General features: G+C 41.8%; 1 protein-coding gene across 1 annotated transcript in view; it reads right to left on the reverse strand.

Moving 5' to 3' along the window:
• Positions 1-15,110, reverse strand: part of ect2 (epithelial cell transforming 2) — a 106,395-nt gene that overhangs the window by 54,991 nt on the left and 36,294 nt on the right. The window contains exons 12-19 of the mRNA XM_080032528.1: positions 13,130-13,334; positions 7,852-7,976; positions 6,825-6,944; positions 6,660-6,728; positions 4,502-4,612; positions 2,862-2,958; positions 2,599-2,680; positions 881-959 (exon numbers count right to left, since the gene is read on the reverse strand). Coding sequence (XP_079888654.1) covers positions 881-959; positions 2,599-2,680; positions 2,862-2,958; positions 4,502-4,612; positions 6,660-6,728; positions 6,825-6,944; positions 7,852-7,976; positions 13,130-13,334 — 888 coding nt within the window. The remainder of the gene's footprint in view (positions 1-880; positions 960-2,598; positions 2,681-2,861; positions 2,959-4,501; positions 4,613-6,659; positions 6,729-6,824; positions 6,945-7,851; positions 7,977-13,129; positions 13,335-15,110) is intronic.

The following is a 15,110-nucleotide window of genomic DNA, read 5'->3' on the forward strand; positions in this document are numbered from 1 at the left end:
TGTATGTATGGTATCTGCAAATTTTTAAAGTTCAAATTTAAAGACATTTAAGACCTTTTTAAGACCTCTAAAATGAAAAAATAATACCAATACCGCGGTAACAAATCGACAAAGTACACTACAGTATACTCCGTAAAGGTGCCGGATATCTTTGAAGTATATAAAACACAGATAAAATAAAACATAGAAATCTAACAATTAAACTAGAAAACTAGAAAGAAACAAATAAGGCAATCTCATTAATTCTGCCCCCGATTAAATTTTATGCCGCCCACCCAATAATTCCAGACTTTTTAAGACATTTAAGGCCTTGAATATTGAAACTTAAATGTAATGACGTTTAATACTTTTCAAGATCCGCGGCAACCCTGTGTATGGGGCCCAGTGCTGCAGCACATAGGGAATGAAAATGTGTGAGGTTTGCCCCAGTTTTGTTTTAGCTTTGTTTTTTTTCTTGTGTATTTATAGCTTATTTTCTTAATAATTTTGTCTTAGTTATTTATTTAACTTTTTTTGTGTTTCTTGTCTGTTTATGTGAGGGAGGGAGGAGGGAGTGGGGGTTGTGTATGTATTGTATGTGTTTACTTATTCTGTTTTTTTTTGTCCGTATGTAAAAAAAACTGTAAAACCACTAAAATAAAAGTAAAAAAAATAAAAAATAAATAAAAATCGTTTTCAGGCATTTTTTAAAGAAAAACTTCCTGATGCGCTCTCTGATCATGTACAATTCAGTTTCTAACCATTGTAAGTATTTTGTAAAGGGAAAACATGCAGAGCCTTTTTCAGTTTGTTTTTTCAAGTATGATAATATGCATACAAAATTCCAGAGATAGGTGTACACAACAACACACATATAAATAATAGCAATCTTCAAACTTACAGGACAGCCATCAACTTCATACACAACATCAAAGATCTGCTTCTGGCCTTCAGTCTTCCTCTTGTCCTCATTGATGTGACTGTTTGGAGCAGGGGAGTGACAGGGTTATTTTTCATCTCACTGCTACTCAAACAGTTAGAACGTCAATCAATTCCTTGACCTGGTCAACTAAATGATTTTCTTTTTAATATGTAGGGGAGAACGGGGTAATCTGAGCCACTTTTTAAATTTGCTCCCCTCTAAGGGAGCTAAAATGATTTATCACTCAAATTTACACATTTCCCATTAATTCAGGATGTTTCCTAGAAATGGGCATTAGCAGAATTTCTTTAAGACAAAGGGCAGTGAAAATATGATTGTTTTAAAAAAAGTTGTCATGTGGCTCACTTTACCCCAGCTGTGGGGTAAACTGATCCACTTACTTTTTCCTCTCTGAAACTACCATAACAACACATATTGTAACAGTAAGAATCCTGAAAGCTAGCCACACATTCCAGAACTAATGTCGGACTAGTAAAAGAATGATGGGGTTTGGTCAATTAAGCAAGGCAAATTTTCTAAACACTTGAAAGTAACTGAACAAAATCAAATACAACATATTATAATTGAAAAGGTTTTAATAAGATTCAAATTAAAGATAGAACCAGTTAGATTAGAACACAGTCTGGGGGTCAGAACACAGGACCCTTAGAGCCAGCTAGTGTCTGGGGGTCAAAGCATAGGAAAATCAGAACCAGCGAGAACAGCCTGGGACTCAGAACACAGGAGAAGACCCAACTGGATTATAACATCAGCCTGTCATACTCTACAACTAGGCCTACTCTACATTCCAGCCCTGAAGGTTACAGGGAAAGATGAGAAGGTGCTCTTTCCGTGTGGTTGCCCCAGGTCGTCTTCCAGGTGTATTTCCTTGGCATGATGGCTTTTCTACAATGTGTATGACATTAAAGTAAAACATATGTCATGTAATATTACATTAAAATATGTTTAAGACTAAACTTAACTTGTGCCTCATGGTGGGGGAAAGTGAGACAGTGGCTCACTTTCCCCCCACAGCATTTGGCTCACTTTCCCCCACCACCACAATTTGAGAAAAAACTACCTCTCTTAGCATTTCAGGCTAATCTTCAGTTATCAGCATCACATGGTTTCATATGTTGGTAGTTCATCAACACGTATGATAGAAGTTTTTCTACGTGAATAGATTTGCTTTGGCACAACAGTTGATTAAGTTGGCAGCAAGAAAATGTACTTTTACATGCAAAATACCTATTTTGGTGAAAAAAAACATGCTTACCACAGCACCATGAGGTCCTCTCTTTCAGGGCCATGGGGAAATGAGGGGCTTGAAAACATATATCTCACATGACCACAAATGTTTTCTGTTGCCTAGATACAGGGGGTGGCTCACATTACCCGATGCCTCAGATTCCCCTGTTCTCCCCTATATATTCTAGATTTGACTGTACTGTATGATCTTGTGAAGCACTTTGTAACTTTCTTTTGAAAAGTGCTATATAAACAAAGTGTATTATTACTTTTTAAGATGTTCAAACAAAACATCTTCTGTTGAATCTTGGTCAACAGTAAATTATTAAAAGTTGAACCTACATGATGGACAAGACAGTATAAGAGATGGTTAACACGAGGTGTTAGGAATGATCAAACAATTGCTGTGTGATCATGAAACTAGAAAGGGTTAGGTCATGGTAACTCACGTCATGACTTCTTTCAGAGACTCAATAGCTTCCTCCAGGGTTATCTTGTCAGGGTTGTCCTGTGACGTATGCTTCTTTATGTCTGTATGGTGCAAGGCAGAGAGTATGAATACATGGAAATCATGTAGAGGAAGGAGAGGAAAACAGAAATGGTACGTTAAAAGACAGGTAGTCACAGCAGATAATGGAGGAAGTAAAGGAAGGACAAACAGACAAAAAAGGATTTTTGTTTGACCAAAAGTGTGTGTATGCAAGCGTGTTACCGTTAAGGAGAAGGGCCACACTAGGCAATCTCTGTACCGGTCTGATGAGCAGCTCTGCCAGTGTCTGCCTACCACACTCTGGCTTGGCCTGGTTGATCTGCACAGTGAAAGCTTTAGTGTGAGTTTGTGTAAAATGTGAATTGGAAATAAAAAGCGAATAATCTGCTATAGACTGCTTCATCTTTGAAATACTAACTAGATTGTGTGTGCCCCAACTATTGGTTGACCGACATGGGTTTTTACAGTATACCAATATTAAGGGAACAGGTTGGCCGATAGCCAATATATAATGCTGATACCACGTTATTAGGGGGCCAAGCCCGAGCAGGGAGCTGCTGGGCAGGGAACCCTGTTGTTTTTCTAAGGATTATTATTATTCTTTTTGGTCCCCAAAAGTGTGTCCACAGCCCAAACTGTAAAGGGTGTGGATATGCCACTTGCGTGACTAGATCCAGGTATGTGCCTGGTATGCATACAACAAAATTCAGACATGCTGGCCACTAGGTGGCGCTATACCAGGGAAAACTTGTTTGGGGCTATAACTCTCACACCGAACATCCCACAGTCAAAAACTTTATATCCAAAGATTCACTGGAGTCAGCAGTACCTTACTACTCTCTTAGACTAATGTAACCGCATTTGTCGAGTGATATATTTGAGGCCGGCACGAGACTCCCAGCTGATCACAGTGACGGTGCAGCGGAGACACCGTGCATGTTGTCTTCTAACTGGCGTGTGGCTACTTTGACAGCAAATGTAACAGGCCTACGCATATGTGGATTGGAGCCGTGATGTTATCGTTATCACAGGGAATGACATTGCTATTCACATGGTGACGCTGGAGTTGCGCTTTGAAAAGATTCCACTCTGGAACCTGGTTTCAAAAGTTTACATTTGCAAACTGCAAACTCTGTCATCATGTTCAAACGTAAAAAATACTTTAGCGTTTATGTCGAAATTGTTACTGTGTAAACATGGCTTCAGAAAAAAGTGTTCTAGAATACAATTGCTAAGTTTGCCATTAAATATTGCCATAATGGACTAAGGGAATAATAGAATACAAGATAAATAGAAAGAAACGCAGAAATTGCTCCACAGAAGCCACACTGACAAGGATGCCCGCAGTATCTTCACATAATATAAGTGTATTTGTTTTAATCGGCCTCGTGAGCGCAGATATTTTCTGGATTTTCTTTTTGATATTCTGTCTATCACTGTTAAAATAAACCTAGCTTTAAAATTATAGACCGCTCATTTCTTTGTAAGAAAATCGGTGAGTGATCAAATACTTGTTTCCTCCACTGTATGTAGCTGAAGGTGCAGGTAGGGAGAGACCGACTGAGCCAACAAAGGGGGGTAAAAAGCTGCCAACAACCACAAGGGCTAGCGCAGCACCTATACCGGAGCGTCACCAACATAGCCTGTTATTAATGTAAAGATGCTAATAGATGAACGTTCAGAAAGCATGAGACCCAAAGCTGTCAACCTGCTGTAAGGATGAAGAGACAGACAGATTAGGTGACACTAGTTAGACTGTGTCATGGAGATTAAGTACATTTATAAATACTCTAATTGACAAGCTTATAGTTTGCAGTGTATCAGGCAGACAAATACATACAGTACAAATGAAGAGCTCATACCTTGAGAAAAGCATGGAAGCGTGGCTTTTGTCTCTCACACCGAACAATGGTCTCCTTGCTCATTTCAAAGAAGTTGACAAAGGGCGGGTAGGCCTTCACCAGCTCTCTAGACTGGAGAGAGACACATTCACACACATTCAACAATCAAGTTTCACATATAGGAGAACAAACACTTTGAATCACAATTAGATTGTTTTTTTTATGGACTTCCTCCTCCTAACCTATGCCCCGAACCCCCTAACTATAACCAAACTACAGAAAACCTAACTAACAGCCCCCCCATTTGATAAACTAAGAACGTAAACAAAATAAGCACGAGCTGCACGTCGACGGTCTGGAACTGTGCCCGGAGAGAAGAGCTAAAGGTGGAAGCGCGTAACAGTTTAAAGTGGTTTTCAAACTCGTTTCAAAAGTATCCTCTGGCAAAGCACCATACTTCTATCCCTCCTACAGATGTGTGTGTAACAGCAAGAGCATTAATAACCACATGTTTAGACGTTCTTGTATGAATAATATTAGGGCTGTCAAATTAACGCGTTAATTTCGATTAATTAATCACAGAAAAATGAACGCGATTAAAAAAATGAATGCAGATTAATCGCACTTCTATATTGCCCTTTGACCCGATGCAAAAGAGGTGAGGCGATAGCGGAGCTGCACCTGTAGCTTGCTGACACGGCCCGCACGGGATTAAAGAGTAAAGAAAGAAGCATAGAGAGGGCTCTATGGATGTTTTATGGGAAGTTCCGGGCACATAAGCATGAAGGTAGGAATATGTCTTATGTTATTCTCCGTAGTGTCTGTGCATTATTGATTTAGTGGGTGCCTAATTAACAATGTAGGTTCAAAACAGTCTCTCTCAATCTTCCTCCGTGTCTCACTTTTGTTTGCTAGCTGCGATCGACACTCTCACTCTTCCTAGCATATGCCTGTTTTTTTCCTCCTTTGTGTGTGTGTGTGTGTGTCTGTGTGTGTCAATATTTTTGGTTATGAGTAGGACGGTGAATGAATCGGCATAGGCTATGCGCACCGCACCTGTGGCAGTGCAGCGCTGTCTGTTGTAGGAGATAGACAGTCGTTATTTAGCCTGCTTGTTTTTTTGTGTTTTTTTTCCGGCGCTAGTAGTTCCTAGCTGAGAGGAGGAGAGAGAGAGACGAACAGTAGCCTACAGTTGTTTATAAACAGGCATAAAAGTGTCATATAAGTATGCGATTAATTTAGATTAATTAATCACAGAGCCTGCAATTAATTAGATTAATTTTTTTAATCGCTTGACAGCCCTAAATAATATACAAATGTGAAATTGTTATCGATCATATAGCCGTTGTGTTGCACAGTGTGAGTCCCGCAGCACAGCAATGAATTTCACTATGTGGCAGTACCAAAGACTGTATGGGCAGCAATCATACATCCTACCAGCAGGGGGAGATACTTAACTAGTAGTAGGACACAACAGAACAGGCTCAGGCAGCAGCCTGCGAGCTGCAATAGTCAAGGCGAAGTTTGGCATCGGACAGCTTTAGAACCGAAAATAACTAAGTTCATTAAACATTGTGAAACCTTGTATAAGCGCAAAACCTCAACAAACCGAACTATGTACCACCTGTACATTGAAGCCTACATCGGACCCTGTTTAACGTGTCGCGTTAGCGCCGCTAGCATTAGCAGCTAACTTTAGCGGCTAACTTTAGCATCTCAGCTTTCCTCCTTCGCCTTCATCAGGGAACTAATGTGCACATTTTGTTCATTAGATGAAGTAACGTTAGGTCCTTTACCACTCAGAGAAACGTGCCGTGCCCTTATACAGTCTTTGGCAGCATCTTAGGAGGCGCATATGTGTTTAAAGGTATCGTAGCATTGGCTCATTGTTGGCGCATAGCCTCGGGCTTTAACCAGCGCCGCATTTTATTATTATTTTATTTTAAAAGTTGCCTTGTCTTAATGGATTGTTGTTTGCCTAGAAGATCATGGAATAAAGATGCAATTGGGTAAACACCTCTTGTATACAGTCTATGGTAAAAACGCTGAATTTTGGATGTTCTGTTGGCATTTTTTAATATGTAAAAAGATAACGATTAAATCGATAATTGATCGTTAATTTACCCAATTAATCGATCAATTAAATTTCTTAAAATGCCCATCCCTAGTCTGTACTCACATATTTGAGAATGATGTCTCCTACACTCTTGTCGTCTGACCAGTCTGAGAGGAGCTCCTCAAGGTCATTCTGTTGGACCAATCATTACATACAACAACAATAACATCATCAGAATCATTTCAGTAAAACTTTGAATTGAAAAAAAACCAGGTGAGGACACACTACCTTTATTCTGGTGTGAACCTCGTGGATGTCTGGGATGCTGCCGAATATGGTCTTCATTTCCTCCTGGGCCAAGATTGGTCCGCCCACCTGCTCTTCTTTTTCCAATGGAAGCTTGAAAACCTTCAAAGAGAAAAGAGAGAGAAAAAAAAAGATGTGTAAGAAGTGCATTAACACACAACAACATTTTCCACTAAAATTGAACAAAAATCAAAACACCAATAAGCAGTTATGCTTAGGCATCAGTTATACATTTTTCCAATAAGGACACTGAAGAATCAAGCTTATGACTTGAATACACTGGGGCAAAGTGCAATTGGTTAGTACTTAGAAACAAGTGATTTAACCCTAAATGATGCGGTGAATAGCTTCTTATTTATTTAACAACCTTGTCAGTAGACATATGCTGTGGTTTTGGAAAATATGTAACTCTGTTTCAGAGGGGTGAAATGATTGTAATTATAGTGACGAGCAGTGATGCCTGAGACTGAGTGGATGGGAAGGAAGCAGCATCAACATTGAGGAAGCCTAAAGCTTAATTTCCACTGAGCGGTACGGTGCGGCTCGGCACGCTTCTAGCTCTCTGTTCATTGTGTGGTGTTTTTCTTCTTCATTGAGTTAATAAGTGGGCTACACTGTGTCCCACTGCTATGATGTCACCATAGTTACCTAGCTGCCGCAGCCAATGACCCATATTCTGGCAGCGGGTATAGACATCAGGCATAAACCCCCAGCCCTAACAATAGGGTAGTGTCGGCGGTGGAAACGCAAGCCAGATCTAGTGTTACCGAACCGCACCAGAGAACAACAGATTTTGAAGGGAAGAGAAATGTCAGGAAGGTCATTTTCTCCCTCAGTGGTCAGCTATCCGACTGTGTGCTGGGACCAACAGATAAGAAAGGCCAAGTGAGAGCACATGCACACATAGACTTAATGAGTGTAGCTTAGCCTGAAACGGTTGTCAGGGGCAACTGACTGGCCGACCTGTGAGAGGGAGTGTTAAAATTGTCCACATTGAGCACACCGCTACCTGGAGGATGGTGGATAAAATGTCCACATAGTTGCTCTCGGTCTGGTAGAGCTCCTTGGAGACCTGCCACCGGGCTGACTGCTTGGACACACAAGGAGTGGAACTCTTGGAAGGCTTGGAACTCTCTGGAGGAACAAGAAGGCCAGCTGTTAATACTGCACTCAAACAGTGACAGGGGTTCATCTTATAGTTTTTGGCAAAGATGAAATAAGGAAAAATTGTACTGAATTTCATGCACTATAGTATGTTGTTTCAGAGGAGGGGATTTGTTGATTGGCAGGGCCTAGAGTTAGTTCTCTACATGTAAACCAAACTGTGGGCCCTGCTGCTGTAAACAACAACAGTGAAACAGTAACATTTCAGGAAGCTTTCTAACTTCAAACAGTGTTCCAGGGATCAATCTTTCCTGTGAGGAAAGTTTGTTATGAGAATATAACTGAGAAAATGTTCACTTTTCAGACACAGCCAAAGTCGCATAGTGCACCTTTAATGTTTAGGTAAAACCAATGAGCAGACTACTGGTGCATTCTATATATTTGGACAAAACCCATCATATGTGTATGTGTTTTGAAGGTCTTTAATTTTGCTTCATCCCAGCAGATGGTAATCCAATCATGTTTCAGTTTGATTTATGCCGCTTTTCCACTGCACGGTATCAGCTCTACTCGCCTCAACTTGCATTTTTGGCGTTTCCACCGCAAAATCTCTTGTATACTCCTAAACTGTCCGGGACTTTGAGTATATTTTGTCTCGCTGCGTGCAGCCTTCTCTGGCTCTCCTTCATTTGATTTGAATCACAGATCCGAAAAAACATAATGAAAAGTCCATATATTGGCTAAGCTCACCCAGTTGTGTTGGTTGTTGAGGATGTTACTTTAAAACATACTGTACACGACATGAGGAGACATGTAGGGCAGCTAGCAGCTATATATCCTAGTTAGCCAGCTGGGACAGAAATTATAGCGAGCGATTACATTACAAGCCTCGGACTGCATTGATTACCTCAATAAAATATTCATGCTGAGACACGGCTTGCATTTCAAAACACGTATCCTGAAACAAGCACTAAACAGTCAACTTTAGTCAACAGCCCGTGTTTACGTGCATAGGGATGTACGCGACGCATCCTTACAGCTGACTGAGTGGCCAAGTCCCACATCAGTAGCCTACACCAATCCTCCCTTTTATGGCCCGTAGCAATATTCTTTTACTTCTTTTAGCACAGATACAAGGGTGGTTTTCCTTAAACATATTCGATCCGTATTTTTGGCGGTTGGTTCAGTTAATAGTACAAGAACTGCTCGTAATTTCTGCTTTGCTACTTGGCTCCGGAGTCGGCTTTTTGCCCCTTTGTATGATGACCCCGCCCACGTTCAGGAGGTACTATTTGCAGTGGAAAACCACCCGTGTTGCTACCAAAATTGAGTTGAGCTGAGTAGAGTTGAGTCAGTAGAGCTTCATTTGCAGTGGAAAAGCGCCATAATGGAACTGTCATCCTTCCTACAAATAGAGGTGTGGACATTTCTCAATTATAAAATGCATCATGGTGCAGACATGGAAAATTCTGCATTAAAGCACAAAGCAATGGCAGAGGGTGGCAGCGAGCAGCAAAAGTATTTTGAAAGTGTTCATTTCTCCTATCGCTGTCTGAGCTCTGGCTGATAAAACAGCACCCTCACCAAACCAACTGCTGCAGGACAGGACAGTTCTGCTGATTGTTAAACATTCATTATGGGTTTTGTAAGATTTTTTGGCACAACGTCACTTAAGCCAAAAGTTTCTTTTGACTATTCCTGGTGCATCTCTGTTGTCGACGTTCAAGTTTTTTGTACCCCTGGAACCATTAAAATGAGGTGGTGTAGCCTCTAGGCTGTAAACACAACTGTAGCTCTGTGCCAGGTTTCTGTCAGGAACATTACAATACAAATGCTCATTTCACCATGGATTTCACAAAAAAAACTGACAAAAATCAAACTACCTTTTATACTTAAAACGTCTTCCCTGAAATAGTATTAATGTGCACTGTGCAGTACTATAGAAATTGAAGGATGCAACACATTGCAGATGTATGGAGAATCGTTTTGCAATCTAATAGTTATATCAAACCTTAATCAAATCGAACGGTTGAGTGAAGATTCATGCCTCTACCAACATCTAATATCAACTGGCTTGATATGTGTCTTGAGCAAGGCACCGAGCCCCCAAACTGCTCAGTGCGCCGTCTCTGTGAGATTGGCTGTCCACTCTGACATCTTACCGTTGGGTGTTGTGTAAGAATTTCTCCCCCGGGATTAATAATAGAATAAGAAAAAAAATATCTACTAGCAATGAGCAGGAAAGTCTTGAAGCTGACCTGCAGAGGTTCCTGGCTGTTGAAGGGAACTAGAACAAGGGTAGGATGGTTTCCTCCTCTCTTCCCTATCTGTCCTAGTCCTCCTGTCCCTGGTTCTTCTCCTTACCCTATTCCTGGACACATCTCCTGTCCTCCCTGCAGCCTGCCCTACTCTGTCTGCTGGAATCAAGAGGGGTTACTGGGACAATCAACTACAATCACACAATAGAATATCCTAATAAGACATGGGCAGGTATAATTTTCTGACGGTATGAAAACCTTAAGCCAACACCCGCTCAACAGCTCTCAAATGTGTTATTTTAAAATGTCAAGCAGTCCTTTAAGTCACTTAAAGGACTGCTTTGAATTAAATTTGGTGAGCAGCTCACCAAGGTTTTTAAGAGACATTCTCACTTTCTACACATTTGTCTTTTAGTCAACGTTATGTTTAGGGTTGGGTGGGTATCGGTTGGGTTTTTCCAATACCGGTTACTACTCGGTACTTTTGAAACGGTTCCGGTGCTTAAACGGTACTTTAAAGCCTTAAATTGTACAAACTTTGTAAAAAAATAATGCCCCTTTATATCCAGTGCTAAATGTAACACAATTAACTTTAACAATATAATTACGAGTAACTTACAAATATACTATTTTAAAATTTAAATAAAATAAAATTCACACAATTGACATACTATCTAATGCCGCTTTTCCACCGCACATGTAGCTCGACTCGACTGAACTCGAAGTTCAACTTGGTTTGGTAGCAGCACGGGTCGTTTTCCACTGCAAATAGTACCTTCTGAACGTGGGCGGGGTCGTCATAGAAAGGGGCTGAAAGCCAACTCCGGAGCAAAGTAGCAAAGCAGAAATTACGAGCAGTTGTTCCACTATTAACTGAACCAACCGCCAAAAACACGGATGAAAAATGTTTAAGAAATACCCCCCTTGTATCTGCTTGTTAAAAGAAGTAGAATAATATTGTGACGGGCCATTAAAAGGGAGGGTTGGTGTCCCGATGTGTGACTCTGCCACAGTCAGCTGTAGGGATGCGTCACGTACATCCCTATGCATGTAAACACGGGCATGATAAAGTTGACTGTTTAGCGCTTGTTTCAGGATACATGTTTTCAAATGCAAGCCGTGTCTCAGCCTGATTATTTCATTGAGGTAATCAGTTCAGTCCGAGGCTTGTAATGTAATCGCTCGCTATCATGTCTGTCCCAGCTACTATAGGCTATTTAGCCTAGCTGCTAGCTGCCCTACATGTCTCCTCTCGTATGTTAAAAGTAACTTCCCCAACAACCAACACAACTGGGTGAGCTTAGCGAATATATGGGGAAAAAATTGGTGACGCAAATCAAATGAAAGAGAGCCAGAGAAGGCTGCACGCGGCGTAAATACACTCAAAAGTCCCGGAGAGTTGGGGAGAATAAACATCAGAATTAAGCCGGTAGTCTCTGGCCAATCAGAAGCGTTGGCAGACGGCCGGCCACTGATTGGCCAGAGACTACCGTCTGTCGACGTCACCTTTTAGCATCGGCTCAGCTCGCTTGGAACCTAGAGCGAGGCGATACCAAAAAAAGCAGCCGCTGCAGGTACCAGATACCATGTTTTCGCGGTGGAAACGCCAAAAATGCGAGTTGAGTCGAGTTGAGCTGATACCATGCAGTGGGAAAGCGCCTTAATACAACAATACTGTTTCAAACAATATAATAATGGAGATTAATGTGGAGTCTACCAGGTAATCTAATCTCCGGGCTATATAATGGTAGGGGAAACACTGCTTTGGTAAAGCTCACTATCATTACATCTCTCCAAAACACCATGAAATGATTGTCTGTGATTTACTCTTAGTGACTTAGGAGTCCTCTCGAGGAAATTAAAAGCAGTATTGGACTTACAGTAAGGGAATAAGTACACCCAATGAGAACCACAGACTGAAAACATAAATTGTCATGTTTGCCTTCTCAGGATGGATACGAGATCTTTAATGTAGCCTACATGCTGTTCTAATGTGCAGCGCGCTGTTTATTATTAATATAGCGGCCCGTCATCAGACACATGTAGCCTACCGGATGGTTTTATACATCAATCGCTCCATAAAGTTATCCAAGTCAGAGCTTTTTGTAAGGGCAGAGATCGTTATTTTAAGTGTGTCTTTATAAAGTTTCTGGTTAAACGTTTCCATATCACCGGGCCGCCGTGTACCGCTGTGTGTTTTTTTGGGTTCATCTCCACCGCTGTGCATAAAAGCAGCACTAGAACAGCTGACGGGAGGAAGCGTGCAGGCGGCCGCAGCCTCATCGTCAGCCTACACGTGCCTAATACATCCGTGACAATACTGCTAGATCGCGTATCATTCGCAAAAAGAAATGCATTGCATTGCCGTTCAAAAATAGTCTGACATAAAGAGCGATCAGTCTGTGAAACTGCGAACGTGAGCGAGTGTTGAGCACTAGTGCGCGCGCTCCTCGAGACGGTTGGGCTCGTTCTCGTCACTCACAGCTCGGTGAGAAATGCTCCTCTCGGTGTACACATAACAGCATCCGCGAGCGGACACGCTTCATCGATCATGACATAAAGAGCGATCAGTCTGTCAAAATACAAATGTGACTACAGCATGGGGAGGCACCAAAATGAGGCACCGAAACTTTCATTCTTATTCGGTCTGGTTACTACCGTTTACATCATACTGGTACCGGGTTTCGGTGCACAACCTAGTTATGATGCAGGAATATTCTGAAGATGAATACACTTGTATAATAACATCCTGTGTGTGTGTGTTTTTTTTTTGGGGGGGGCTAATAACTTACAACAGTATAAACAGAAAGTAACAGCGGTTTTGATACCTTGACTTTTTCAAACTGCAGTATCGGCCCGTGCCTAAATCCTAATATCAGTATATAGGAGAAAGTGGGTTGAGTGTGTGATCCATGAGGATCTTACCTGTGTCAGGTGTGTTGGAGATATCCAGCAGAGAGCCTATGGAGTGCTCTGCTGAAGGCCTCTTGCGTGGCGGGGGGAAAGGGGAGATGTCTGACTCCTTGGTGAGCTGGGCCAGTGTGTCCCTGAGGCGCCGGCGCTTCCGGTTACTGTTGGGAGTGAGGAGGGACAGCTGGGAAACAGCCTTCTTCATGACTGGGCTGTCGTTCTGAGGGAGAGAGAGACACATGCAGGATGGGACCGGCATGAAGACAGTAACTCTGAGGGGAACAAATGCAAAGCACTCAAACCCCAAAGGAAGCAACTTAAAATGGGGTAAGGTTGTTCAGGTTTATTCTAACCGCAGCAATATTTGACGCTCAGAGCGAGTGGCCGGGCCATTCACCGAAACATAAATCGGCGAGGTTCTGGCCGTGGTTAGTATAAACATGTCCAGCTGCTAGCTCTGAGCCAGGCTCTTTTGATGGCTGTTAGTGGAGCCGCTGCTGTGTGTAACTACCTGACTTTTCTTCAGCATGCAGACACAACGGGCATGTAGTGATTGATAGTGATGATAGTGATTAGGTATTAGCCAATTTTGTCAAAAGGTGTAAACTCTTTCCTTCAGGCACAAATTTATTATTTTGCCTTTTTTATTTTTGGAGAAAATCCTGGGCAGACACGCTCTCCAACGGGGACTGGGGTTTCAGGCCTTAGGTCAGTGATGTGTTTCCTGTAAGGGCGCACTCACACTAGGCCATCTGTACCGTGCCCATGTACGTTTGACCCCTGAAGTCTAGTTTGTAGGTCCCCTAAAGTGAGTGCTCTGTTCCGTCCTCAGGAACAGTACTGTACACTTCCTCTGCTACGGCACAGTTGGGAGAGGTGTGCTCGGGCACGGTACAGATGCTAAGGAGCCAACACAAGCACGCACATAGAGGGCGGTCCTGACGTCAATTTATATGAGACTGTTCCCTTTGGCCCAATACGTCAAGTGCAATGGACATAAAAGGTTCCTGAAGGATTCCCGTTGGTCTGATGTGGAAGTGAAATGTTTGCTGCAAAACTGGACGGATATAAAATATTATAATATATATATGGATACAGCCTATATAAACGTGGTGACGTATGGCACGAAACAATTGTGCATAGGCCCTCAGTAGCAGGAGTCAACCTTGTACTGTTGCAGCCAGGAGCAATTTATTTTTGCACTTTTTTCAAGCGTAGTTTGGCCAGGGAATACTACACCAACTTGCACCAGTGCAGGGCAGAGTATCCTACATTTAGTTTACAATTGAACGGATATTTATTTTTTGAGGTTAGCATTTATATATATGGAGAAAAGCGATTTTCTGCTGTCCCCCTTCTGCTACCAAGACGTCTCTCCCAAAATCCTTAAAATGACACCTCTTATCGTCATCATAATTAAGGAAACACACTTACTAAGCATCTCATACAACCACACTTCAGAAATACTGAACTCTCCCTTTAATACACCTACATTAACATCAGCCATAATAAGGGATGGGCATCGGAACCAGTGCTAAATTTAGAACCGGTTCCAAACTTTCAATTCCAACGGAATAGGGTTAAAAAAAACTTACTTTATAAATATTACTGTGATGTCTTTTACTGTGACATCACAGTAATATTTACAAAGTAAGTTTTTTTTCAACCCTATATTTCTCTTTCTGTGATGTCACGAGAAAGAGAAATATAGGGTTAAAAAAACACTCTTTCTGCCTTTTCTCAGGCTAGGATGAACCGATTTAATTTTTTTTGCACATTTATACTACATAGGATCTCAGAATTCAATACACCTTCATATTCAAACCGGTGAAGTAGGCCTTTAAGGAATGAAAATTTCAATTCTTTTGATCGATTCCTGCGCATGCGCAAAAGGACGTGCCCTCGTCATGCGACGTCACCGCGCAGGCATGTCTGTGTTTTGATTAGAGCTAACGGTTAGCATACAACAGCATTGCTGTCACGGACCTATTCAGAA

The sequence above is a fragment of the Ammodytes marinus genome (assembly GCF_949987685.1).
Source record: "Ammodytes marinus genome assembly, chromosome: 8".
In the NCBI taxonomy this organism is placed as follows: domain Eukaryota; kingdom Metazoa; phylum Chordata; class Actinopteri; order Uranoscopiformes; family Ammodytidae; genus Ammodytes; species Ammodytes marinus.